This window comes from Acomys russatus, chromosome 6 (genome assembly GCF_903995435.1).
Source record: "Acomys russatus chromosome 6, mAcoRus1.1, whole genome shotgun sequence".
NCBI classification, from domain to species: Eukaryota; Metazoa; Chordata; class Mammalia; order Rodentia; family Muridae; genus Acomys; species Acomys russatus.
In genome coordinates, this window is record NC_067142.1 from 72,808,201 (window position 1) to 72,832,809 (window position 24,609).

At 40.9% G+C, this 24,609-nt stretch overlaps 2 protein-coding genes across 2 annotated transcripts in view; one reads left to right on the plus strand and one right to left on the minus strand.

Annotated features, from left to right (window-relative positions):
- The first annotated feature begins 756 nt into the window (after positions 1 to 756).
- The window catches only part of Desi2 (desumoylating isopeptidase 2), a 39,279-nt gene continuing 15,426 nt past the window's right edge, over positions 757 to 24,609 (plus strand). The window contains exon 1 of the mRNA XM_051147975.1: positions 757 to 1,098. Within this exon, the coding sequence (XP_051003932.1) occupies positions 1,057 to 1,098 (42 nt within the window). The 5' untranslated portion in view covers positions 757 to 1,056. The remainder of the gene's footprint in view (positions 1,099 to 24,609) is intronic.
- Positions 18,769 to 19,142, minus strand: LOC127190771 (NADH dehydrogenase [ubiquinone] 1 alpha subcomplex subunit 7-like). The gene has a single exon (XM_051147976.1). It carries the CDS (start codon positions 19,140 to 19,142, stop codon positions 18,801 to 18,803), a length of 342 nt encoding a protein of 113 aa, XP_051003933.1. The 3' UTR covers positions 18,769 to 18,800.

The following is a 24,609-nucleotide window of genomic DNA, read 5'->3' on the forward strand; positions in this document are numbered from 1 at the left end:
TACAAAACACACACTGCTGGAATTTTGTTTGGCCCTCATGTCTATTCGATCACTACATTCCTCGGTCTACCATATTGCACGGCTTATGACAGGAGCACAAAAAATATCTGTTGAATGGGTGCACAAACGCTGTCCTAGGGCTGAGCTAATCTATGAGTTGCTACATTCTCCCCACGTGCGCAGGATACTCTCACGTGTGTGAACTCCATATTGAGGGTTAAGTGAGTGCTTGTTAAACCCTACCTTTCAACAGTAACCTTTTATTTCCTCACTCCTACACTTGCCAAGAGAGAGAGAGAGAGAGAGAGAGAGAGAGAGAGTAGAAGGGCTTTGGAAAACTTAGTTAACACTTCTTCATACTGCGTTGGAGTCACATCTTAGGATACCAGCACCAGAAACAGCACTGAAAACTAAAAGGTATTCGACTTCTTCGCTCGCCAAGGACGAACAGCGAAGGTTTTCCCCGGACAAATCCATTCCACGGCATGCTGGGAGCTGTAGTCTCCCAGGGAAACGTGAGCACCAACAAGATCCCGGTGTATCCTGGGAGATGTAGTCAGACTAGCTGTACAACCAATAGTAGCCGGGAATTCCCGCGCTCCATTCTGGGAAATGTAGTCTTTCCGCGACCTCGACCATCCAGGGTGAAGAGGCACCCAGCCTGCCGCCATTTTAGGTCTCGAGGTGCGGCGACTGAGAGAGTCAGCGCGCAGGCGGGCTCAGCCGTGGCTCCGGGCGGGCCCCGCCTCCGGAGTGCCTGGAGCCCGCCCTTCGCCCAGGCTCCGCCTCCCCCCACGTGTCTGCGGCCGAGGGGAGGCGCCTGAGCCGGAGCGGGCTCTCCACCGGTCTGGCCCGGTCCTCACACACACGGGTTCTGTCAGCGGCTCCCGGGAGCGGCCCCGGCTGCCGGATGCTTCCGCCCTGGCTGCGGCGGGCCGGGCTGGACGCTTAGTGCCCGGCTCGAGCCCTGCCTGAAGCGCCCGCGGGGGTGGCAGCGGCCTCCGCCCCGCGGAGACCGAGCGGCTGGAGGACGAGGCGGCGGCCGCGGGGAAGAGGATGGGGGCTAACCAGTTAGTGGTGCTCAACGTGTACGACATGGTGAGTGCGGCCCCTGGCGGCCCGCGCCGGCCGCCTCGGTGACTGGCTGGGACCCCGGCCCGGTGCTCGCTACCCTGGCGTCCCCGCCTCCAGCTTAGTTCTCTTGGGGTGGGGGGAGGGGACGGTCGCGCTGTCTTCTAATCCCTAGACTGGCCGGCGCGCCTCCTGGAGATGGCCAGTCAAGCCCTAGGGAGGGCTTGGGCTCCAGCCTCCTCCGAGCCCTCAGCTCCCCTGGCTGTGGGCCCGACCCCTGGGCGGATGAGCGGTGTCCTCTCCGCGAGGCGTCCAGCGACCTCCCCGCCACCCCCTGGCCTCTGAGCTGCCCCCCCCCCGTCTGCCCTGCCCCTCCTGCTGACCCTTGCCAGTCTCCAAATGCTCAAGTCTTCCAACAACTCGCAAGCCCCCAAGTCAGAAAGTCACAGCAGCGATGCGGGTGCTGGAGGCTCCCCAAAGGTGAACTGGAGCCAGCACACCCTCTCACCTCCAAGGCAGCCTCATTAAAATGGATGAAGCTAAAATTTATCTAGAAAATAGCGCCGTTGAATTATTTAGAGATCGCCGGGGTGCTGCTTTCCTAGATTCTGAAGACCGTGTACCAGGTGATGCAACAGGTGGATGACGTGACCACTAGAGAGGGAAGGGAAGCCTGGTTTATTATGTGATCTAACTTTGAAGATCTGCAAACCCATAGACTAGGGTTCAAAGACTGGGTGCCCCGTGGTTGCAGGGGCAGTACCCCTAGAAGCACAGAGTAGAGAATGACCACCACAGTGAGACGCAAGTTTGGATTTGTTCCCTTGTCTTTGGTTACTTAATGTTTCTTTTGTAAAGGATTACCTTCAACCTGAAAAGCCTGAAATTTCTTGTATGTGCATCTACAGATGAAAAATTCTCCATCGTTCTGTTGGCTTAAAAAATACTTAGAAGAAATGGCACACCAAGGCGTCTTGGTTCTTACTTACAGCTCTAAGCTCTTTATTCTGTGTATTGTTTATACTTTTTTTTTTTTAAATAAACAGGAAACTGTTGATAGAAAGGGATTCCTCTTGCCATATCTAGGCGTTAACGTTGACAGGGCATGTGGTCTAACTAGAAGTGAGGCTTCTAGTAGGTTCCAGTGTATGTCTGGAGGTGAAACGGTGTGGCTTAACAGACTAGGAAAAGCGAATCATAATAGAAAAAAATTGTATCACTGAGACAAGAGATTCCAGAAGAGCGCATGTGTTGTATGACTAACAACATACACTATTGGTAAGAAATTATTCTCAGCCATTCCAACTGAGAAATTCCAGGGGAATGATCCTGACCAAAGTCCATCTCTTGTTCAGTATTTAATATTTAATAAATACTTGCTTTAAATTGGGGGGGCGGATTATTCTCTGGATTTAAACTTCTTGTGTTCATGGGAGTCCTTTTTTTTTTTTTTTTAAGATTTGTTTATTTATTCTGTATACAGCATCTGCCTGCATGTGGGCGTGCCCGCCAGAAGAGGGCGCCAGATCTCATTATGGATGGCTGTGAGCCACCATGTGGTTGCTGGGAATTGAACTCAGGACCTTCTGAAGAGTAGCCTCTTAACCTCTGAGCCATCTCTCCAGCCCCGGGAATCCTTTCTTAAGAATTAATATTGCCCCTTTTTGTTTTTGTTTTTTCAAGACAGGGTTTCTCTGTTTAGCCCTGGCTGTCCTAGAACTCAGTCCGTAGAGCAGGCAGGTCTCAAAGTCACAAAGATCCACCTGTTTCTGCTTCTCTAGTGCTGGCATTAAAGGCCTGTGCCACCACTGTTGGGTTTTTGTTTTGTTTTGTTTTCAGAGACAGGGTTTCTCTTGTGTGGCTTTGACTGTCCTGGACTCACTTTGTAAACCAAGCTGGCCTTGAACTCAAAGCCATCCGCCTACCTCTGCATCCTGAGTGCTGGGATCAAAGGCATGTGCCACCACGCCCGGCCGGGTTTTAATATTGCCCTTTTATTATTTCACTGCCTCCTACCCATCAGACTTAGTTTTTTTTTTTTTTTTAATTGATGAAGACTATTACAAACTATATCCTGGAGAATATATATTGAGATATTACCCATATTTTCAATAAATTAGGATTATGTAGTTACCAGTGGCTATAGTTGTAGAACCCAAAAGAAATCTGTAAATAGAGTTTTACATTTTAGATTAAATTGAAAACACATTACACAGCATATAGTGTGTGTTCTGCCAGTTGGGAAAATCATTACTAACTGCAAAGTGGTAAGGGATAGGGATGAGATTCAATGTTTTTAGGGAAAGAATATTTTGAATGATGTTAATATATGAAGTAATTTTAAAAAGAACTTATTCTTCCTGTCACTCTAGTAGATGCAGAGAAAACAGACAGAAAAAAGGGGTAAGTGACCTTCCCAGGTGACTAAAAGCAGGATCTAAAATTTCTAGATGACAATCTTGATTTCGTATTGTTTCTATCAAACAATTCCCTTAATTATTTCTTATATATTGCTTTATTTCATCAACAAGAAGAGAAGCATTTGAATAAAAAGGTTATGTTTGTCTAAGAAACTTGCCCTTATATGTTCTTTTGAGGGCTTTTGACCTGTGGAACCCACAGGCAGGGTCTATCACCTCTCTGCTTTAAGGATTTGGGATAGCATAAGGAAGACACAAGAAGAGTTTTAATTTAGAGCAGAAGAGGATCCAAAGGAGACTACTTTGTGTTGTAGGATCAGGAAATGCTGAAAAAGTAAGCGGTCAACTAGAAGCATTGGTAGGATCTTTGAGATCAGTCATCATGAACAGAGAACAAGATAGGAAAGCACATGCTGAACTGGGATCTGAACTGGTCCAGTTTAACTGGGAGGTAGGGTGCACGAAAGAAAACTGAAATCTTTACCGCAGCTTTCTAGTAGAGTGAGTAAAGGATTGTGGGGGCTCTGAACTGGAGGAAACACTCTTTACCTCAAGGGGAAAGATGCGATCATAGTTACATTTTAGGACAAAGCCAAATGGATTAAGGTATACTTTTTTTTCCCCCTGTTACACCCTTTTTTCTCAAATCAGTTTTACTTTTTGATGTATTTTGCTTGATGGTAAATTCCTTTTATCTCTCTCTGGCTATCATTCTGTACTTTGTAGATGGCCTTTGATGATAATTGCTGTTGTTTATAAGCCTGTTCCAAAACCAACCATTGGTTTTTCCTGTTAGAATCATTGATTAGTTGTCATGTATTCTTGTGTCTCTTCATCACCTGCTTCAGCTATGACTGCATTTTTCCTATTCACTGGAGCGGATGGTTGTGGATCATTCCTCCTCGTGCTCCACTACCATGTATACCTAATAACTAGCAGGGATGCCTGAGTTACTTTTTTTTTTTTTTTTTTTTTGTGGAGGAGTAACAACATCCTCAAAAGGTTACTTATCATGTATAAAGTTGCTAAATTATTGCTTGCTTTCTTCTTGGTGATTGTAGTCCACTGCATACTTTGGGGCAACGTACGTAAAATATTCAGTAATTATCTGAAACTTGGGAATGAATATTTATATATTTCTTAATTTACCTTATGTATAGCAAGTTGGTGATTCAGATTTCTTTCAGTTACTGGAATAAATCTCTTTTTCGGTTGCCTCAACAAGGTCTTTATTTTGCATAGATCTGTAATTTGTATAAGCCTATCAGCTACTAATGAATTTCTTAACAATTAAAATATGCAAGTGTTTATGTTTACCAATTCATTCTAGGAAGAGTCTTTGAAAAATAGGAGAGAAACACCCTAGAATCTTCTGGTTAGGACATTTTTTCGTGGACTATATTACTTTGGCCCAATTTTCAGATTCCTCCAGGAGAGTATGAAATTAGGCAGGTGTGATAAGGTCTGACTTTTCATACATCTGCAGATTTAATTCAGAATTTCTAGATGAGTTCCATATATCCTTATTTATTATATACTAAATAAACTCTTTGATAATCAGTTCTATAAGATCAGTGGATCCGGGCTGGAGAGGTGGCTTAGCTTATAAGAGCCCTCTGTGCTCTTCCAGAGGTCCTGAGTTCAGTTCCCAGCAACCACATGGTGGTTTATAACCATCTAAAATGAGATCTGGTGCTCTGTTCTGGTATGTGGGCATACATGCAGGCAGAACAGTGTATATGTAATAAATAAATCTTTTTTTAAAAATCTGTCAATCCACATGCCTAGCAGCAGACTTCCCCTTCCCCCTTTTGTGCTTTTCCTGTATTTTTCTCACCCACTATGTACCTTACACCCCCACCCTCACCCACCACTGCCACTTTGGATAGCCAACATTCTACTCAGCATCTCAAACCAAAAGTAAACCTAAATAACTCCTTTATAAACCTTTCACAGTCAGTCACCTGCCCTGGTCCAACTCTTAATTTTGGTTGATCTGTGTAAAAGTAACAGAACTTGACAATCAGCAGTTTAAGTGGGAAAGATACTGTCTTAAATTCAGAGATTAAAAAGCCCCAAGATAGTTCAGCAGCTCAGTCATGTCATTAGGATTCTGCAGCCTCCTACTCTTCTGTGCTCAACTTGCTGGCGTTTGTCTTTCATTTGTGTCCTCAGAGTTGCAGAATTACTGCTGTAGCACTAAATTTGGTGTCATCATAACAGAATGTGGAGGTTAGATGTAGCGGTGAGGGCGGGTTCTACCTATACCTCTCTTTTAAAAGAAAGGGAAAGCTTTGGCAAACCTGCAAGTGATTGTTCAGAATTGGCTCACATGTAAATGCTAAACCTGAATAAATGGATTACTGGCTTTTCTAAGCCTTTATGGCAAGTTGTAGGCAACTAGGTGGAACTTAGAGTGTCTGTCACACATTCAACTCTCTGATTGTGTGTTCACATGCACATGTGGAGGTCAAACAACCTCGGGTGTTGTTCCTTAGGTGCTGTCTGCTTTTTTTTTTTTTTTTTTTTTTTTTTTAATTTAAGTTGGGGTTTCTAACTGGCCTAGAACTCACCTAGTAGGCTAAATTGGCTGGCTTGTGATGCCCAGGGATCCACCTATCTCTGCCTGCCCTGTGTTTATAATACAAATACTATCATGCTTGAGACTGGAGAGATGGCTTAATGGTTAGCAGCACTGGCCACTCTTCCAGAGGACCTAGGTTTAATTCCCAGTATCCACATAGCAGCTCACAACTATCTGTAACTCTAGTTTCAGAGAATCTGACACCCTCACACAGACATACATGCAGGCAAAACACCAGTGCACATAAAAATAAATATTTAGGAAAAAATTCAAATACTATCATGCTTGACTTTTTTGAGGGTGGGGAATAAGGCAGTCTCTCACTATGTAGCACACCATGCTGGCTTGGAACTCACAGAGAGCCTTTCTGCCTCTGCTTCTTGAGTGCTAGGATTAAAGGTGTGTGCCATCATGTCCAGTGGCTTTTTTTGTGCTTGTAAGGCAAGCACTTTACCAACTGAGCCATCCTGCTATCCCCAAATTAAACTTACTTGGTTTTTTGCTTATGTTTTGTTGATGTGTATGTAATTTTTTGTTGTTTTGTTTTTCCATTGTAGTTGGTTAGTTGATTTTTGAGACAGAATCTTATGTTGACAAAGCTTCTTCCCACCCCCATGATGGTGATAGACTCTTATCCTTCTAGAACCGAAGTCCTTCTTTCTGTAGGTTGCCTTGGTCATGGTGTTCTGTCACAGCAATAGAAAAGTATCTAATACAGAACAGAATTTGGTACCAGGGCTTGACTTAGTGCTATGAAGAACCTGGCCATGTGGAGTCTGGGTGGCATGTGGGTAGCTTTGGGGCATTGTACTACGTAAGCAAGGCTTACCAGCTCATCCTAGTAGGACCCTGGAAGGCAGTGCAAAGAGCTATGCAAACAGAAGGGAACAGTGTTAACAACTGGGCTAGAAACCATTCCTGTGACATTTGGCGTAGGGGGTATGTGGCTGTTTCTGCCCACGTCCTAAGAACTTTCCTGAGGCTAAAATTTAAAAATAATGGACTAATTTCTTTGGCAAGGAAAAATTCAAATAGCTTAATATTTACTGCCAGAGCCATGGGACATCTCTCCTTAGAGCTGTGTACAGAGAGGGAGCCAGCCCAGGACAGAAAATTATGTTATAGAAAGTAAAACTCAAGCCGGGTGTGGTGGCGCACGCCTTTAATCCCAGCACTCGGGAGGCAGAGGCAGGCGGATCGCTGTGAGTTCGAGGCCAGCCTGGTCTACAAAGCGAGTCCATGATGGCCAAGGCTACACAGAGAAACCCTGTCTCGAAAAACCAAAAAAAAAAAAAAAAAAGAAAGAAAGAAAGAAAGTAAAACTCGAAGAGCAGAGTGATCTAAGCCCTTTGACATCAGGCATGGAGCTAGGGTTTGGAGTTTGCCCTGCTGGGTCTCAGTTGGTCTTCCTCTGGTCCAGTATTCTCGCTATGTTCTGATTATTCCCTTTTGGAATGGTAATGTATATTCTGTGCCATTGTATTTTGGAAGTACGCAATTTGCTTTTTGATTTTACAGGAGGTTGCAGTTAAGAGAGTGCCTGGAGTCTGAGAAGAGTCTCTGGACTTTTAAGCTGTCTTGAGACTAAAAGACTATGGGGGCTTTTGAAGTTGGACTAAATAGCCTTTGTATTATGATATGGCCACAAGCCTGTAGGGGCCAGGGAGCAGAGTGTGGCGGTTTGAGTGACAGATGTCCCTCCATAGCCCTAGGCTTTTGAACAATTGATCCCCAGTTGTGGCACTGTTTGGGTAAGATTTTAAAGTAGTCTTGCTGGAGGAAGTATGTCACTGGGACAGGCTTTGAAGTTATAAAAGCTACAGGCCATTTCAGTTTGCTTTCTCTGTTTCCAGCTTAAGGTTCAAGATGTGAGTTCTCAGCAACTCTAGTCACCATACCTGCCAGCTGCCATGCTTCCCCACTGTGACAGAGATCAAGTCTTATCCTTCTGGAACCATAAGCTCAAAATAAACACTTCCTTCTATAAGACCATAACTTGATCATGGTGTTTTATCACAACAATAGAAAAGCAACTAAGATGATCTGGGTTTTAACAGCCTTAAGTGGTTCCTTTCCCCCCAGCTCTGCCTGCAGCATATGTGACCCTTGCTCTTGGGCCAGCTCTACTCAGTGCCTGTAGCTTTCTTTGGTGGGCATCCCATGGTCCTGGGGATCTCTGTTGTAACTGGCTCCACCTTCACAGCTTTTATACTGTGACCTCACAGGGCCACCTTGCAAAGACTTCAACCCTTCCACATAATTGGCTGGCCTCGGCAACTTTCTGAAACCATGGTGCTAGCCTCATGATACTGTCTTGTTTTGTGTGCCTGCTAGTACTATTTGAATAATGATGGTAAGTTCTGCTGCCAGCTTCAGATGTAGACTGGTCCCCTTCTACCACAGCTGTGGTTTCCATGTACCTTGGCAGTTCAGCTTGGGAACACAATTTCCTAGGTAGTTATTTTCTTGATTTCCATCAGAGACTCTCCTTCATTCTCAAGTTAGGCTGTTAAGTTTGCATTTTTCACAATAGTCTTTAATAGACAGCATTTTATTATTAATTAAAGATTATTATTATTAATCAAATTATTAATCAAAGATACTTTTCCTATTATGTCATTACAGAGTGCAAGGTTGCTCTTAAAGACACTAGTCTCTAACAGCTGCAGCTGCTGTCTTCATATGTGCCTTTCCTACAATCTTTATTTTTATTATGTGTGTATTGCATGATGGGGGCCTGTCGTAGGCCATGCCATGGCACACATCTGGAGGTCAGGAGACAGCTGTGTGGAGTCACTTCACTCCTTTTATCTTTACATGAGTTATGGGACCAAACTCAGATTCCCAGGCTTGTGTGGCAAGCACATTTATGACACAGCCATCTCCCTGGCCCCTTTTCTTTCTGTATCTTTAAACTCACAATCCTTTTCTTGCCAAACATTACCTTTCTCATATTTTTCCTGCCGTCTTCTATAACTGGGTGTTATGCTGTCTTGAAATTTCCCCACCAAACAACTTAGTAGTCCACTACTTTTGAATCACCATCAGTTATATTTTCAGGACAGAGGCAGGGTGCAGCTAGATTCTTTACCAAGCTGTAATGCAAATGGTTTCTATTATACTTAGTATCTGACTAGATCATTTTCCCTTCACTATTATGCCAAGGTTTTCTTGGTGCTGTTTTCTAGAAGTTTTGTTTTTGTTTTGTCGTAGAAAAGTAATCCTACAGATTTTTTTTGTTTTGTTTGTGTTAAAATAGCCAGCCTGGTCTACAAAGGGAGTCCAGAACAGCCAGGGCTACACAGAGAAACCCTATCTTGGAAAAACAAAAACAAACAGACAAAAAATTACCATCTTAGACTTTTGTTGTTGTTTGTTTTGTTTTATTTTATTTTGTTTTTCAAGACAAGGTTTCTCTGTGTAACAGAGCCCTGGTTGTCCTGGATTTGCTTTGTAGACTAGGCTGGTCTCGAGCTCATAGTGATCTACCACCTGCCTCTGCTCCCTGTGTGCTGGGATTAAAGACATGTGCCACACCTGCTTCATATTAGACACTTTTAACCTTATGCAGTTAGTAATATTAAATAAGCTCAAGTATTTTTCCAACCAACCTCCAGAACTTTTTTCATCTTGCAAAACAGAAACTGTATCTATTCTTTTTTCCTGCTGGTTTGTTGTTATTGTTGTTTTTGTTTTCCCAAGACAGGTTTTCTCTGTGTAGCCCTGGCTGCACTGGCCTCAAACTCACAGAGATCCACCTGCCTCTGCCTTCCTGAGTGCTGGAGTTACAGACTTGCACCACTGTGCCCGACTCCTACTCTAAAAATTTGACTGAGCATTTCATACAAGCTTTTGCCTTTGTGACTAGCCTGTTACTCATCATACCCTCCTTAGTGCCTGTCCAAATTATAATATATGTGAGACTTTCTCCTTTAAGGCTGAGCAGCACTCATTGTACTTAGGCACCATAGTTTGTTTCTCTATTCATCTGTTGGTCTTTATTTCTGTTTTTTGGTATAGAGATCCCTGAATCCTAGCTTTTAATTATTTTGACTAAATGCCCAGAAAGTCTATATAGTTTGCTTATTTTTTTAATTGGATGTTCACTAAACCCATAAGCTTGAGAAGAATGGACTTTTTTTTAATCAATTCTTTTTCCTCTTTGTTGATGAAAATAGAGGGGTTTTGGAGTTTTGTTTTGTTTGTTTTGCTTTTAAATTTTTATCTGGAAAATTCACACAAAAAATTTAATAAGTGACAAGCTTCTATATCTAAGCCATCTCAGAATAAAATTTTCTAGAATAAAATTTAATGAGTAAAATGCTTGTTATATTGAATAGCCATAAATGCTAAAGAAGAAAACAAATAAGAAACAAAGGGACAGTAAAGGTCAGGCTGGTATATTGTAATTTATACTAGAGTTTCAAATAGTGATTAAGAGAGGCCTAAGAAACATTCCTGAAGCACGGAAGAGTACATTAGATTTCTAGAGAAAATGTTCCAAAGGGCAAGAGCAAGTACAAGGGCCCTAAATTGAGTCACATGCTGCCTCTAAGTAAACACACAGCAAGAAATAAGTTTTGGGAATATTTCTGACTTATGTTCTCAAGTAGACTCATGAAAATCTTTGAAAATAGATTAAGCAATACCAAAGAGAAGCAGTTAGATTGAGATAGGCTCCACAAATATGAAAGAGCACCTTTGCCTACAGAAGGTAGTGAAGAGCTGTTTGGAAAAAACAGAATACTTGAGTGGAGAGTTAAAAGTTTAAAAGGATCAAATGCTGGGCAAAAATGTAAGTTGGGAAAACTCAGTCAACACCTGGTGCACCTTAACTTTAAAGTGGTTTATGAAGGCAAGAAAAAGTTTTTTAAAAAACAGAAGTCAAGCTAATTCTGTGCTTTTTTGTGGCCTTGCTAAATAAATCCTCAAGTTATATTAACCACTAGGGTTAGAGAAAAGATAAAAGCATTGAGCAGCTTTGCAGAGGTCAGTCAGTAGATAGAAATGACTAATTTGTCGTTGTTGTTGTTTATTTTTTTTCAAGACAGGCTTTCTCTTTGTAGCCTTGGCTGTCCTGGACTTGTTTTGTAGACCAACTGGCCTTGAACTCACATCGATCCACCTGCCTCTGCCTCCCGAGTGTTGAGATTAAAGGCGTGTGCCACCACGCCTGTCTTAGAAATGACTAATTTTGTTGATAATGGAAAATTTATAGTGGAATTTTTCTCTCTCTTTTTTTTTTTTCATTAAAATATAACTATTTTGGAAGCTAACAACCAGACCTGGTCAGATGAGAACAAACAGATCATAGCTGTACTACATAAGAAAGCAAAAAGGGGGGTGGGAAACTAAGTAAAAAATTAAGATAAGCATGTTGTGTTAGGGTTCTCTAGAGGAATATAACACACACACACACAGAGAGAGAGAGAGAGAGAGAGAGAGAGTGTGTGTGTGTGTGTGTGTGTGTGTATGTGTGTAAGTGCAAGTGTAAGTAATTAGAATGATTTACAGGCTGTGACCCAACTAGTCCAACAATGACTACCAGTGGAAGATCCAAGAATCTAATGGCTGTTCAGTCCACAAGGCTGGATGTCTCAACTGCTCTTTAGCATAACCCGGAATCCTTTTGAAGTAGGCTCTAATGCCAGGGAAGGAATAAACTTGCCAAGGAGATAACAAGGTTCCTTCTATGTCCTTTATATATCAGCTGCTAGCAGAAGGTGAGTCTTTCCAGATCTGGATTAAAGGTATATTGTCCCACCTCAAAGATCTGGATTAGAAGTGGGTCTTCCCACTTGAAATGATTTAAATTAAAAACAAACAAACAAAAAGCCCAGCCATTTAGGTTTTAGTTAATTCCAGATGCAGTTGACAACCAAGAATATCATCACAAGTGATATGAAATAATAGTAAAATCCCCTGCTGAGTTTACTAGTTGTATTTATAATGTACATTGCCTTATTGAAAACTTAAAACCTATTGGCCTTTTAGCTTCCTGTCATCCATAGGAAGGTTATTTTGGTTTTGTTTTTTTAATTTCGTTTGTCTGTTTGAAACAGAATCTCTCTGCAGAGCCCTGGGTATCCTGGAACTCACTGTGTGGATCAGGCTGGCTTCAAACTCACAGATATCTATTTGCCTGCCTCTGTCTCCCAAGTGCTAGAATTAAAGGTATATGCCACCACACTTAGCCTTAATGTTTAATTTTTTTTTCCAAGACCAGGTTTCTCTGTATAGCCTTGGCTAACCTGGACTCATTTGTAGACCAGGTTGGCCTCAACCTCACAGAGATCCACAGCATCTGCCTTCCAAAGTGCTGGCACTAAAGGCATGTGCCACCATGCCCAGCTTAATTTAATTTTTTAATTAATAAGTTGTAGCTTGCCATAATATGGCATCACCTCACAGCCTCAACTTGGAATGAATTTTCTAGATCATGTTGTCCTGTGGGTATGTCTTGGGGGGGCGGGGGTTATCTTGTTTGGTAACTGATTTTGGAAGACATCAATTGTAAGTGGCACCATTCAGGTGTTCCTTAAAACTAGATGAGAACAAGCAAATGTCCATTTGTTTTTCTTTCTGCGCCTGACTGTAGATGTTCTTAATGTCTGCCTTGGATTCCCTTCAGTGATAGACAGTAGCCTAGGCGTGTAAGCCAAATAAACACTTTCCGAGCCGGGCGTGGTGGCGCATGCCTTTGATCCCAGCACTCGGGAGGCAGAGGCAGGCGGATCGCTGTGAGTTCGAGACCAGCCTGGTCTACAAAGTGAGTCCAGGATGGCCAAGGCTACACAGAAAAACCCTGTCTCGGAAAAAAAAAACAAAAAACCAAATAAACACTTTCCTTTACTAAGTTGCTTCATGTCAGGATATTTGTCACAGCTACAGAAATGAAAGTAGAGCATCCTGACATAAAATTTTAGAAATAATCTATATATTTGTTCCCAAGGAGAGTACCACTTTTTTCAAATGGTTTATGAAATAACCCATACTTCCCATGTTAATTTGGCAATAAACTAACTGAAGAAGTTTGTAAAAAAAAAAAAAAGGAAATTTTAAGTAATAACATTTAATAATTTGAGGAGGGAGATAATTGATAGACATAGGACATTGAGTCTTCTATTAAAAAGAGCTAACATTGGGCTAGAGAGATGGCTCAGCGGTTAAGAGTACTGGCTGCTCTTACAGAGGTCCTGAGTTCAATTCTCAGCAACCATATGGTAACTCACAACCATCTGTAATGGGATCTGATACCCTTCCTGGCATGCATGAGAACATATAGACAAAACACTCATGAATAAAAAAAATGTTTAAGGGCTAACATTTTTAAAGGTTTCTATTTACTGGCCATTATGAGGAGAAAGGAATCCTTGTGCTACCTCTCAAGTTAAATTAAAACAAATAACAAAGGAAAGGAGCTCAAAGGGGAAGGAAAGAGAAGGAAAGGAGAAACTCCTGCCCAGCATGTAGTGGGAGAGCGCAGGTGCAACCAAGAACCCTTGACACTTAACTGTACTCTCTCTCATCCAGCAGTTGTCTCCCTATAAGGCTGGGGTGGCTTATCAGTGGTTCTCAACCTTCCTAATGCTGGGACCATTTAATACAGTTCCTCATGTTGTGATGACCCCAACTATAAATTTATTTCATTGCTGCTTCATAGCTGTTATTTTGCTGCTGTTATTAATATAAATAGCTGATATGCATGATATCTAATATTTGACTCCAAGTGGGGGCGTCACAACCCACAGGTTGAGAACCACCAACTTAGAGTGTTTACCCAATGTGTGCAAGGTCCTGGATTCTATCCCTTTCACTGAAAAAAGGAGAGAACTGTGTTTCTCTCTGTAACTCATGGATGGACAGTAACAAAGAATACCATATATCCTAAGCTATTTTTCTGTGAAGGTTAATTTTAATTTTCAGTTTGCCTGGGCCATGGTAGCAATCTATGTTGCTGCCCAGGGTCCTGGATTTGCTGGGCCCCACAGTCTTATGATCTAATTCTTTAAACTAATCATTCATAGTTCCACAGGCTTCCATTAATCACTCTCTGCCACATTTCTAGCTGCTCCTGTTCAAACAACTCCGCACCTTAGCAGCTCAATGTGGCTAGAGAAAACACATAACCACTCTGACTGATCTCACTTGGAAACTGTGACCACATATCCCAAAAGGGCCGTTAAATGCTCTCTGGCAGTGCTTGCTTATTCCACTGGTCAATCAGCTTTCCCAATCTCCAAGACAGCTACAGTATTTCATACCTTCTTTCTTAGGTGACCTCACAGCTAATTTCACTGAAGGAAAGACTTTTAAAAATGCAAGTGTTTTCTTCTCTTTCCTCCACCACTGGCCTGTTATTACTTCCTTTCCTCCCGTTGCATGAAGCGAACAAACTGCTCATGTTTCTGCTGTGGTTATACTTTCTACCATGTTGTCTTGAGCCACCTTTCTTCAAGCCTGCCAGCATAAGCACGGCTCTCTCAAAATAGCTACTACTACTGTGTCATCAATTTTCCCTCTCTACCTCATCATTCCAATTAACCAGTATATGTGCTAAAATGTTTAGTGCAGAGCCATGTATACTGAGAGAAAGTTACCATTCCCTTTATTTACCATGCACAGCATTGTACAATAATCTCAAGATGGAGGTTTGTCCTTTTTAAAAAGACATGAGTGTCCGCATAAGTCTGTGTCTATGTGAGAACATGCCACACACACGCAGAGGCTCCTTGGAGGCTAAAGGAGCGCACAGGACCCCTGGAGCTAGAGTTAAAAGGTGGTTGTCAATTGCCCAGTTCCAGGGTTAGGAACTGAGATGTGGTCCTCTGGAAGAGCAGACACATTCTTTAACAGCAGAGTCGTCTCTCCAGCCCTGGATCTGGTTTTCTAAAATCAACTTCTCCAGAACTTTATCTGTTTTGTTTTGTTGTTTTCAAGAAAGGATTTCTTTTGTAGCCCTGGCTGTGATGGCCTCACTTTGTAGACCATGCTGGCCTCTGCCTCCCCTAGTGCTGGGATTAAAGGCGTTCACCACCATGCCCAGCATATCACTTATATTTTTATTTATAAAAGTGTTTCTCCTTTTTGAGGTAGTCTTGCTGTGTATCCTAGGCTGGCCTTCAATTGACTGTTGTCTTCTGTTCCCGTGACTGCCTCAGGAGTGCTAAGATTAATGAGAACTGACCTTTTATCTTATCTGGGTACCAGACAGTGATTCAGCAGCATAGGATGCAGGCTTCTTCCAACATGATAGTGAACTTAAGGGCAGAGGCCAGTTCTTAGCTCATCTATTTTTTCCTTAAAAAGTTTTGTTGGAGGCAGGTGTGGTGCACCAGGGAGGCAGAGGCAAGAGGATCTCTGTGCCTTCCGGGTCAGCCAACCAACCAGTGCTGTACTGCAAGGCCCTGTACAAAAAAAAAAAAAAAAAAAAAGAGAGAGAGAGAAAGAACAAACAGAAATAAAGGGGTTGTTGGGCTTTCTCCTGAAGCTTACAGAAGGTAAAGCTAGAGGCTTATGGAGATAGGCAAAGGTACTGTAGTTCTTCCCTCACAGCCATTGTTCTGATGGGTCTTCCCAGTCAGTCAGACGGGAAGCAGAAAGCCCTCACCTATCTTTATTGATTTAGTGTAAGAGGCAGAACTCGGGAGGGAGCAGCAGATGGCTATATTTGATCTCCTTCCTAGTCGAGATAGCTGTCTGGAATCTGTTATCAGGGGTGGTGTCTTATAGTTCTTTATCTTTGTGGCTATAGCCTAGAATCAGGGAACTTGTGTTATATCCTTAGGTTTTATGGTTGCATGGCCTTGAGGAAGCCAACTTAACTTCTGTGGCTGCATTCCTCTCTAAAATGGGAATCACAGCAGTGTCCATGTCATGAAGTTATTGCAAGGATCATCATCAATTAAAACTCTCAGGATGATAGCTGGCACCCAATAAACAGTAGAAAGTGCTAGCTGTTGTAAGTAGTGTTATCATTTGTAGGTACATAAGCTAAGTGAGCTACCATTTACCTCCTTTAGCAGTTACTTAGTAACTGCAGTTTAGCTGTAGCTATAGCTCAGTGATAGAGCACTTGCCTAGCAGGCATGAAGCCCTATCTATATACTGCTTGGAAATGCTTTAAAGTGCAGTTTAACTTTCCTCATGTTGTTTAAAGAAAGAATGGTGCTAACCAAGTTGAAGCACTAAAAGTGTGATTGTTTTGTTGGACATTAGTTTCAAAGTCTCCATAATATATGTGTAAAATGAGGGTTAATTGGACATTATAGTGCTTTCTTTCAATGTTGTAGAAGTTGTCTTATAAAAGATGAGAGGGAGGAGAGGGTTTGCAAAATTGTTCAGTGGGTAAAGGTGTTTGCCATATGCACTTACTTGCCATGCATATGACAACCTGAGTTCAAGCTCCGGAACCCATAGAGGAAGAGAGAACTAACTTCCAAAAATTGTCCTCTGACCTCCCATGCACCATTTTTACATGTGCATCCTCACATACCTTATACAAAGTAATAAGTATTCTTTAAAGGAGGAACTTAGCCTAAGATAAGTTCATAATACCATAAGGGAACTAGAATTTCTAACTTGTTGTCCAACAATGTTAAAAGAACTAACTCTCAGGAAAGACCTACCATGTTTATTTTCTCCAGCATATCTCAGTGTGCCTGAATTGTGTCAAAGTTGTGTGGCTTATATACATTTGAAATTCTTATTTGCAAAAAGATGTCTTGTTGGTTTTTCCTGCCCTTCAAATTGGGGTTTACATCCAGTCAGAATGGCAAAGTGAGCACAGTGTATGATGCTAGAGCAATAGGAGGTCATAGCTGGTTTTTATTTGTGGTAGTACCTAAAGGGGCACCATAATTTCATGTTTTAGGAAGAGTGATAAATTAACCCCCTTCTTCTTCTGAAGTTGTTAAACATTTCAATATCATAAAGGAAAAAAAAATGGGGCCACATAAGGATAGTTACTAGGAAGTAGAGTTGTGTGGTTGATACTGACAGCCACTCATCAGGTAAATTATTTCCCCAACATAATTTACCTTCCTTCCTTACATTTTTTTTTCTTGTTGTTGTTGTTGTTGGGGGGAGGGCGAGAAGAGGGGACTGCATATTGAGCTCCAGGACAGACAGGGTTATGCAGAATTTCTCTGGGTATCCCTGGATGTTCTGGAACTCTGTAGACCAGGCTGGCAGCAAACGAGAGATCTGCTTGCTTCTGCCTCCCAAGTGCTGGGATCAAAGGCATGCGCCACCACATTGGACTTAAACTTTACATATTTCACATTGACTGTTATTCAGAAAGACAAAGGACATTTTAGAAAGACCTCTCAAATTCGTTCTTGTTTCTATTTTAACACTTAACAAATTGTAATTGGTTTACATTCTTTTTTTTTTTAAGATTTATTTACTTGTGTATTTGTGTATATATTTGCTGTATGACTCCAAAACAGAAGAGAGCATCACATAGAAAAGGACACCAAATTTCATTATAGATGGTTGTGAGAGCCACCATGTGGTTGCTGGGAACTGAACTCAGGACCTCTGGATGAACAGCCATCTCTCCAGCCCTTGGTTTACATTCTTAATGAGTTCTTATGGACAGAGATCAAATTCATCATCTCCCTGTCATCTACCTAGCACAGTCCCTTAGCATAACGTAGGAGATAGGCACATATTTTCTTGAGTCAAAGTTGCCCTTTTTTATTACTCTACAAGAAGGCATGCATTTAAAGTAATGTTTACAACTAGATATGGTAGTTCATGCTTGTAATCCCCGTATTTAAGAGGCTACTGCTCACCTATGAAGTCAAAGCCAACCTTCACTGCATTCGGAGTTCTCACCTAGATTGGGCTAGAGTTGAGACCCTATTTCAAAACAAAACAGTGTAAAATAAAGTTTAAACTAAGATACAATTTAGAGGTCTCTTCTAGAAAGGTATTTCTCAAATTTATCTGGAACCAACTAAGAAATACTCTTTATCCAATACCTTCTATGTACAAATGTAACTAAAACCACATATTAGGAAGGACCTTATCACATGCCCTCAATGACTACTACTGTGTTTGTTCATTCTTTTAAAATGCTGGTGTAACCCCCTGAAAAAATTCAGGACTAGGCTGGGTGTGGTGGCACACTCCTTTAATCCCAGCATTTGGGAGGCAGAGGCAGGCAGATTGCTGTGAGATCGAGGCCAGCCTGGTCTACAAAGCGAGTCCAGGACAGCCAGGACCACACAGAGAAACTGTCTTGAAAAACCAAGAAACAGGGCCTGGAGAGATGGCTTAGCAGTGGGCTGAGCGGTTAAGAGCACTGACTGCTCTTTCAGAGGACCTGGGTTCAATTCCTAGCACCCACATAACAGCTTTCAACTGTCTGTAACTTTGCGATCTGACACTATCCATAGACATACTTGCAGGCAAAACACAAATGCACATAAAATAGCAATAAATACGTTTGTTTTAAAAACCCAAAAAACAAAAGGGTATATTCTCAAAGGTAGAAAAAACTTTATAAAAAATTTTTCAAAAACTTAAAATACTACAAAATTGCTAATCCTTTATAATTAGGAATATAGTACTTTTAAACTTAAAGGCTTTTTATTTATTTATTTTGGAAGTACTGTGGCACTATATGCATTTGTTATAAATTAGTTCACACTCTCCCCAGAGGGAATCCAAGGAGGAAAAGTGGCCCCAGGGACAAGGCAAGGTAGCCTAGGGCAGGGTCACAGGTATGGCTGGTCCTTCAATAGCTCCCACCTCTGTAAGGGAGGAGCAAGTGTCACTGCCTTTTTCTCGGTGGCTTCAACAGCAGAGCTCTCAGCTGTCTTGCCTAACACCAGGGCCTTTTGTGAAGACATGATGATTAAAGGAGGCACAACTTCCCAGCAGCCATCACGAGTACAGTAGTAATTGTTGGACAGCTTGTGACTCAGGCCCACAGGGAGCTTAGGAGGTGGCTGGGTCCGCCTGGCGATCTCCTGGTAGCACAGCTGCAGCTTCACCCGCACGTCTTGCCCAGACACCCAGTTCTGCAGCTTCTGAATTATGTGAGTTGCGGATGCCATGTTTCTTCAGTTCCAAAGGATGCAGGTGAACTTCAAGGCTTTTTAAAATTACTGACTGATACATAAATAATATAATGAAATGATTTTATGTAATAACTGTATAAAATAATGCTGTATCACCAAGGACAGTTTATAGGAGACAGTACTGTAGTCATTAATTAGCCTACAATCTCCATTATTCATGGTTTATTTGAGGCTTTTAAACTCAATAAATGAAATGCTTTGTATTCCCCGAACACTATTTTTTGGGGGAGGAAAGCACATCAAACATTCTACTCAACATTTTATATCAACACTTGCTATAGCTTTGGAGGAAAACAGCCATACTTTACACTTACTCTGATTATTTGTTGGTTCTAAGTCCAGAGTGGCTGTATTAAGATTTCAAGTTCCAGACCAGGGAAATAGCATATGTCGTTATCAATCTCAAACTGGAAGCATAAGGGTTTATTAAATTGATAAGGCAAGTCATTGACTAAAGTGAAGTTTAATGAAAGGTTTCTGTCAGAAGAACAAAAAGTCAGTAATTCATTAGAGTATACAGTAGCTTAAAATAATAAATAGAAGTATTAAAAAAAAACAAAGTGGGGCATGGTGGTGCACACCTTTAATCCCAGCGCTTGAGAGGCAGAGGCAGGTGGATTGCTGTGAGTTAGAGGCAGCCTGATCTACAAAGTGAGTCCAGGACAGCCAGGCCTACACAGAGAGACCCTGTCTCGAAAAACTTAAAAAAAAAAGAATACGCAGCCTTACTTGAAGAGGCCTTGCACTCACCCTGTGCTTCTCTAGAATATAAATAAAGCTTGTAGGAGTCAGAAAGTAGAGTCAGATTAACTCTAACATTGTTTGTTCTTCAATTTAGTGAGTCACCACCCTTAGTAATTTGGCTTCAGCTCTGAAAGAATCATGAAAATCATTACGAATTCACAGATTGGCAGATAGCCAGAACTGATCTCCTTGTTTATACATGTATCAGCCTTTCCTCATACAGGCTCCCCCCCTCCTTCAGTAGATATATGCATTTGATATTTTTTTGGTTTTTCAAGACAGGGTTTCTCTGTATAGATGTAGTTGTTCTGGACTCAATTTGTAGACCAGGCTGGCCTCGAACTCACAGAGATCCGCCTGCCTCTGCCTCCCTAGTGCTGAGATTACAGGTGTGTGCCACCACACCTGACCTGATACTTCTTTTTCAGTATAGATAGTACATCCCTATTCCTTTTCCTTTTCTTCGTAATCTTTTTCCCCCTGTTTGTGACTGGCTCTGTAGCCTCAATGGCCTTAAATTCTCCTCAGTATTATTATTATAGGTTTGTGCCAAGTTTTTATTTCTGACACTTAATGTTTATTAGGGGTCGTACACGTTTTGTTGATTCATTTAACCCTCACAGAAGCCCTCTACAATGGATTCTGTTTATTACTTCATCTTCTACATGTGGACATCAAGGTGCAGAGAAGTTAGACACCTCCCAATTTGAATTAGTAAATAATAAAACCAATATTTACACCAAAGTATTCTGGCTCCAGAATTTTGAATTAACTATCACATTAACTCTTTCTTTCTTTCTTTCTTTCTTTCTTTCTTTCTTCCTTTTCTACAGATTTGAGTACCTTAAAAAGTTACCAAAGCCACTAACGAACCAAGGCCACAGTTAGATCCTCACTGAATCCAGTGTCTTCTATGCTATTCTGTTAGTTGTATTCTAACTTGATTAGTTCAAATACAGTAGAAGAAATTCCCATGTGCTCCAAACTAGAATTGAAGATTGTGGCTTTTCAGTGACTCCTCTTTTGTAGTTTCAGAAACAACACTGCTTTCTTTTGATATGCTAAAGGTTTGAGAATAACCAGATTGTTTCAAATAAAAATGCCTCCCTCCCGCCAATTACTGAGAAATTAATTGTTAGCCAGCATAGCATAAACTTGAATATGGAATCAACCTCCTTTATTGGTCTGCCCTCACCCCACCCCACCCCGAGTTCTGGTTCATTCCTCTTTGTACAGCACCACCTCTCTGTGATGGGATTTTCTCTGAAGGACTAGCCCCAGTGTCTTATGTAACTCTACATCCCACCTTTGGCATTGTCTCAGAGCAAGAGTTCTTAGTCCACTCATCTGTAGTTGAACTACACTCTGGGAATAGAAGTGGTCTTCCCCTGGTTCAAATAAAAAGCCAGCTTCTAAGACTTTGGATAAAATATCCTGGATAACCCTTTTTTTTTTCTTGAGTGTGTTATGTCTAAACTTTTGGCATCTGCTACTATTTAGACAACAAAATCAATAAAGACATATTCAACATAAATTAACAGAAATCTTGCTAACACCCAGTCATAATCTAGTTCAGCAGCTTGTTTTGTTTTTCATAGATGCTTGTTCTTGGCTGTGATTTTCAATTTTGCATATTTATAATATTTTCTGTTAGAAAAATGTTTCTAGTTTATGAAATAGATTTAAACAGATACACTGTATTTGGTAGTATTCTACAAAAGCATGAATTTTCATATTGCAAATATAAGAAGCTCTGTGAACTTTGTAGGGAGATTTTGCTCTAAATTCTGTGTAAAATACGTTTTGGTGGTAGCAATATGATTTTTCAGCTGGGCAGTGGTGGCACATGCTTCTAAATCCAGCACTCAGGAGGCAGAAGCAGGTGTATCTATATGAGTTCGATGACAGCCTGGTCTACAGAGTGAGTTCCAAAACAGTCAGGGATATACAGAGGAACCCTGTCTTGGAAAATAAGAAGGAGAAGGAGTGGTGGGGTAGTGGTAAAGCTAGGCCGGATGGTGCATACTTCTAAGACTCCAGAGGCTTCCTGGTTTGCCTTGAGTCCATAGCAAGACTCAGAAAAACAAAGAACCAAAAAAAGTGATAACAAGAAATAAACACCAAGTAATAGAATCATTGGCAATCACTACTACTAATTTTACAAATTTTACTTCAGCAGGAATAGTGATGAATCACCATAGGAGAATTTCACAACTGAAATTATTCAGTAAAAGGCTCAGCTTCTTTGTTTACAGTTATCTCATTAAATCTCAAAACAGGGCCTCATCCTGTCTGCATAGTCAAGGCAGGACTTGATAAAGCATGCTGACCTTGAATTAAGTTCCCATCTTCCTCTGGCAGCCTGCCATTTATGTAAAGCGTGAGCCTTCCAGGCCTGTTCTCTAATAATAGATCTAGGAAGCCTAAACAGGGGCAGAAACATTTGGAGGGCATCTCTCTGACCAACTCTCCAAGGAAGGGCTTACCCTTCTGTTATGAATGTATTCAGAAAAAAAATGCTCACACAAAGAAAAAGCATCTGCTTACACATTTTATAGTGAAAACTAACATTTTCAGAAGTGTGCTGCTGTTGTGCATAGAGAGCTAGCAGACTAGAATATATACTTGAGTCCTGTGTGCTCCCCCTTTGTTGAAGTGCTACTTTATATCCTGTTTTCATTATAACTAAAAGCACAAGTTTAAAAGGCAGCTTAGTTAGATGTAGTCTGTAATTCAAATTTAAATTTAAATTTGACTAGGATTATAAAATTCAAGAACTTACTGTACTTCCTTTGGTGTTGCTAGAACATTTTTTAGGGTATTTGTATTTAACATTTTTTATTCTCATTGAGAGTCATATCCATAATCTATATGGAGGTATGTATCAGTTAAGGCAGGAATGCACCAGTTGCTTATTTGTGTTATCAGATAATTGTTTTGTTTATAGAGTGTATTTACACAAACGTACATGGTATAGTCCAGTCAGCTCATCATGGTCTGATGCTATGGTTGAAACCCAGTCCACATATACATGTGGCATATGGATAGAGTAAAAGGTGAGGTAAACATGAGGTAGTGTAAGATTCCTGCCCACATAACACAGCATCTAGCTTTACTGGGAGCTTTCCTCACCTTTACTAAGTATGAGAAGTACATTGTAAAATAACATCAAAAAGTATAGTAATGCATAAACCAGTAACATTATTAGTAAGTCCTTTGTACTATTATAATTATATGTGCTATACTTATAAAATATTTTTTATCTTATATATACTTACAGGTTTGTTTATATCAGTATATGAATAATGTGTTGCACCATTATCTTAATATGTCCACTGTGTTACCGAGCAATAGGAATTTTATTTATTTATTTATATTTTGGGTTTTCCAGGACAGCCAAGGGTACACAGAGAAATCCTATCTCAGGAACAGGGAAAGGGGAGGAGGAAGTAGAAACTTGCTAACAAGGAAAAAAAATTATATTGTCAATTAAAAAATAAAGTCTATGTTATACTTGGAAAATTACTGCTGAGGGATTCATGGTATGTATAAAATAGGTTTTTTTTAGTAAAAACAAATAACTATAGTTTGTATTTATGAAACAATATACTCAGACAAGTGTAGCGTAGACATAAGTTTATTTTGTAGTTTAAGTTCTGATTTCCTGTCTAAATGTTGTGTAAATTCTGTTCCCCAATTGTCCCTTTGTTATGTCAATAAAGTTGCTTACAGCCAATCGAGGAGCAGGGGAGAGAATAGGGCTGGACTTCCATCCAGCTAAGGTGGGAGGAGTTAGGAAAGGAAGCAGAGGATTGAGGGAGGGGAAAGATCCAAGGAAGATTAGGAGGAAGGAAGTAGAGCTGAGGAAAGCTACAATGTGCAAGTATCACTGGGATGTCTGCTGGGGGTAAGATAGGATAGCATAGAGGGTCAAGAACACTCTTAAACTGCTCAGATTGTGTTGTGAAGCCTTCTGTAAAAGAGTCTCAATTATTTGTGTGGTAGCCAGGATGAGAGAGAAGATAAGAGAAATAAACACTGTTTTTAAAAATAACTTAAGCAGTGTAGTGTTGCACATCTGTAATCTCTCTGCTCAGGAAGCTGAGTCAGGAAGAGCGTGAGTTCCAACATAGCAAGACACTATATCAAAGTGTGCTTGTACACATGGTCTTGTGCCATTTGCTTCAAATTAGTAGAACATTTCATACATTGAGAACGTTGCAAAATTTTCATTACCATAAGTGGAAAGCACATACCCATCAGCAGTCATTACTCATATCCCAAACTTTGCAATCATAAGCAGTTTGTAAGCTACTTTCTAACTTTCTACTTTTATAGATTTCCTTATTCTGGGCTTTTCATATAAGTCACATAATGTGTTATGTGTTTTAACTACAAACAATATGTAAGCAACAATTTTAGTTTCTGCCTTACATAGTATTAAAAGCCTACCAAAAGACAAAGGATTTCAGGAATGAGAATTGTACTTGTTAAATTCTGTCCAAAGGAATATTTTTGGTTTTGTTTTTTAAATCTTTTTTTCTTTTTAAAGCAAATTGTGGTTTTCTAGAACCTTGAGCAAAACCAACCTGAATGTCCAACTTTCCTTATGAAAGTAACACTGCCACTTGCTAAGAATGCTATTCAGTGTTCTTTTTTCCCAATTGTGCTGCCTCAGCAGTTCTTCAGACACTTTATG

Excerpts from the sequence above, each read along its gene's own strand:
- LOC127190771 (XM_051147976.1), bottom strand. The coding sequence starts at position 19,142 with ATGGCATCCGCAACTCACATAATTCAGAAGCTGCAGAACTGGGTGTCT.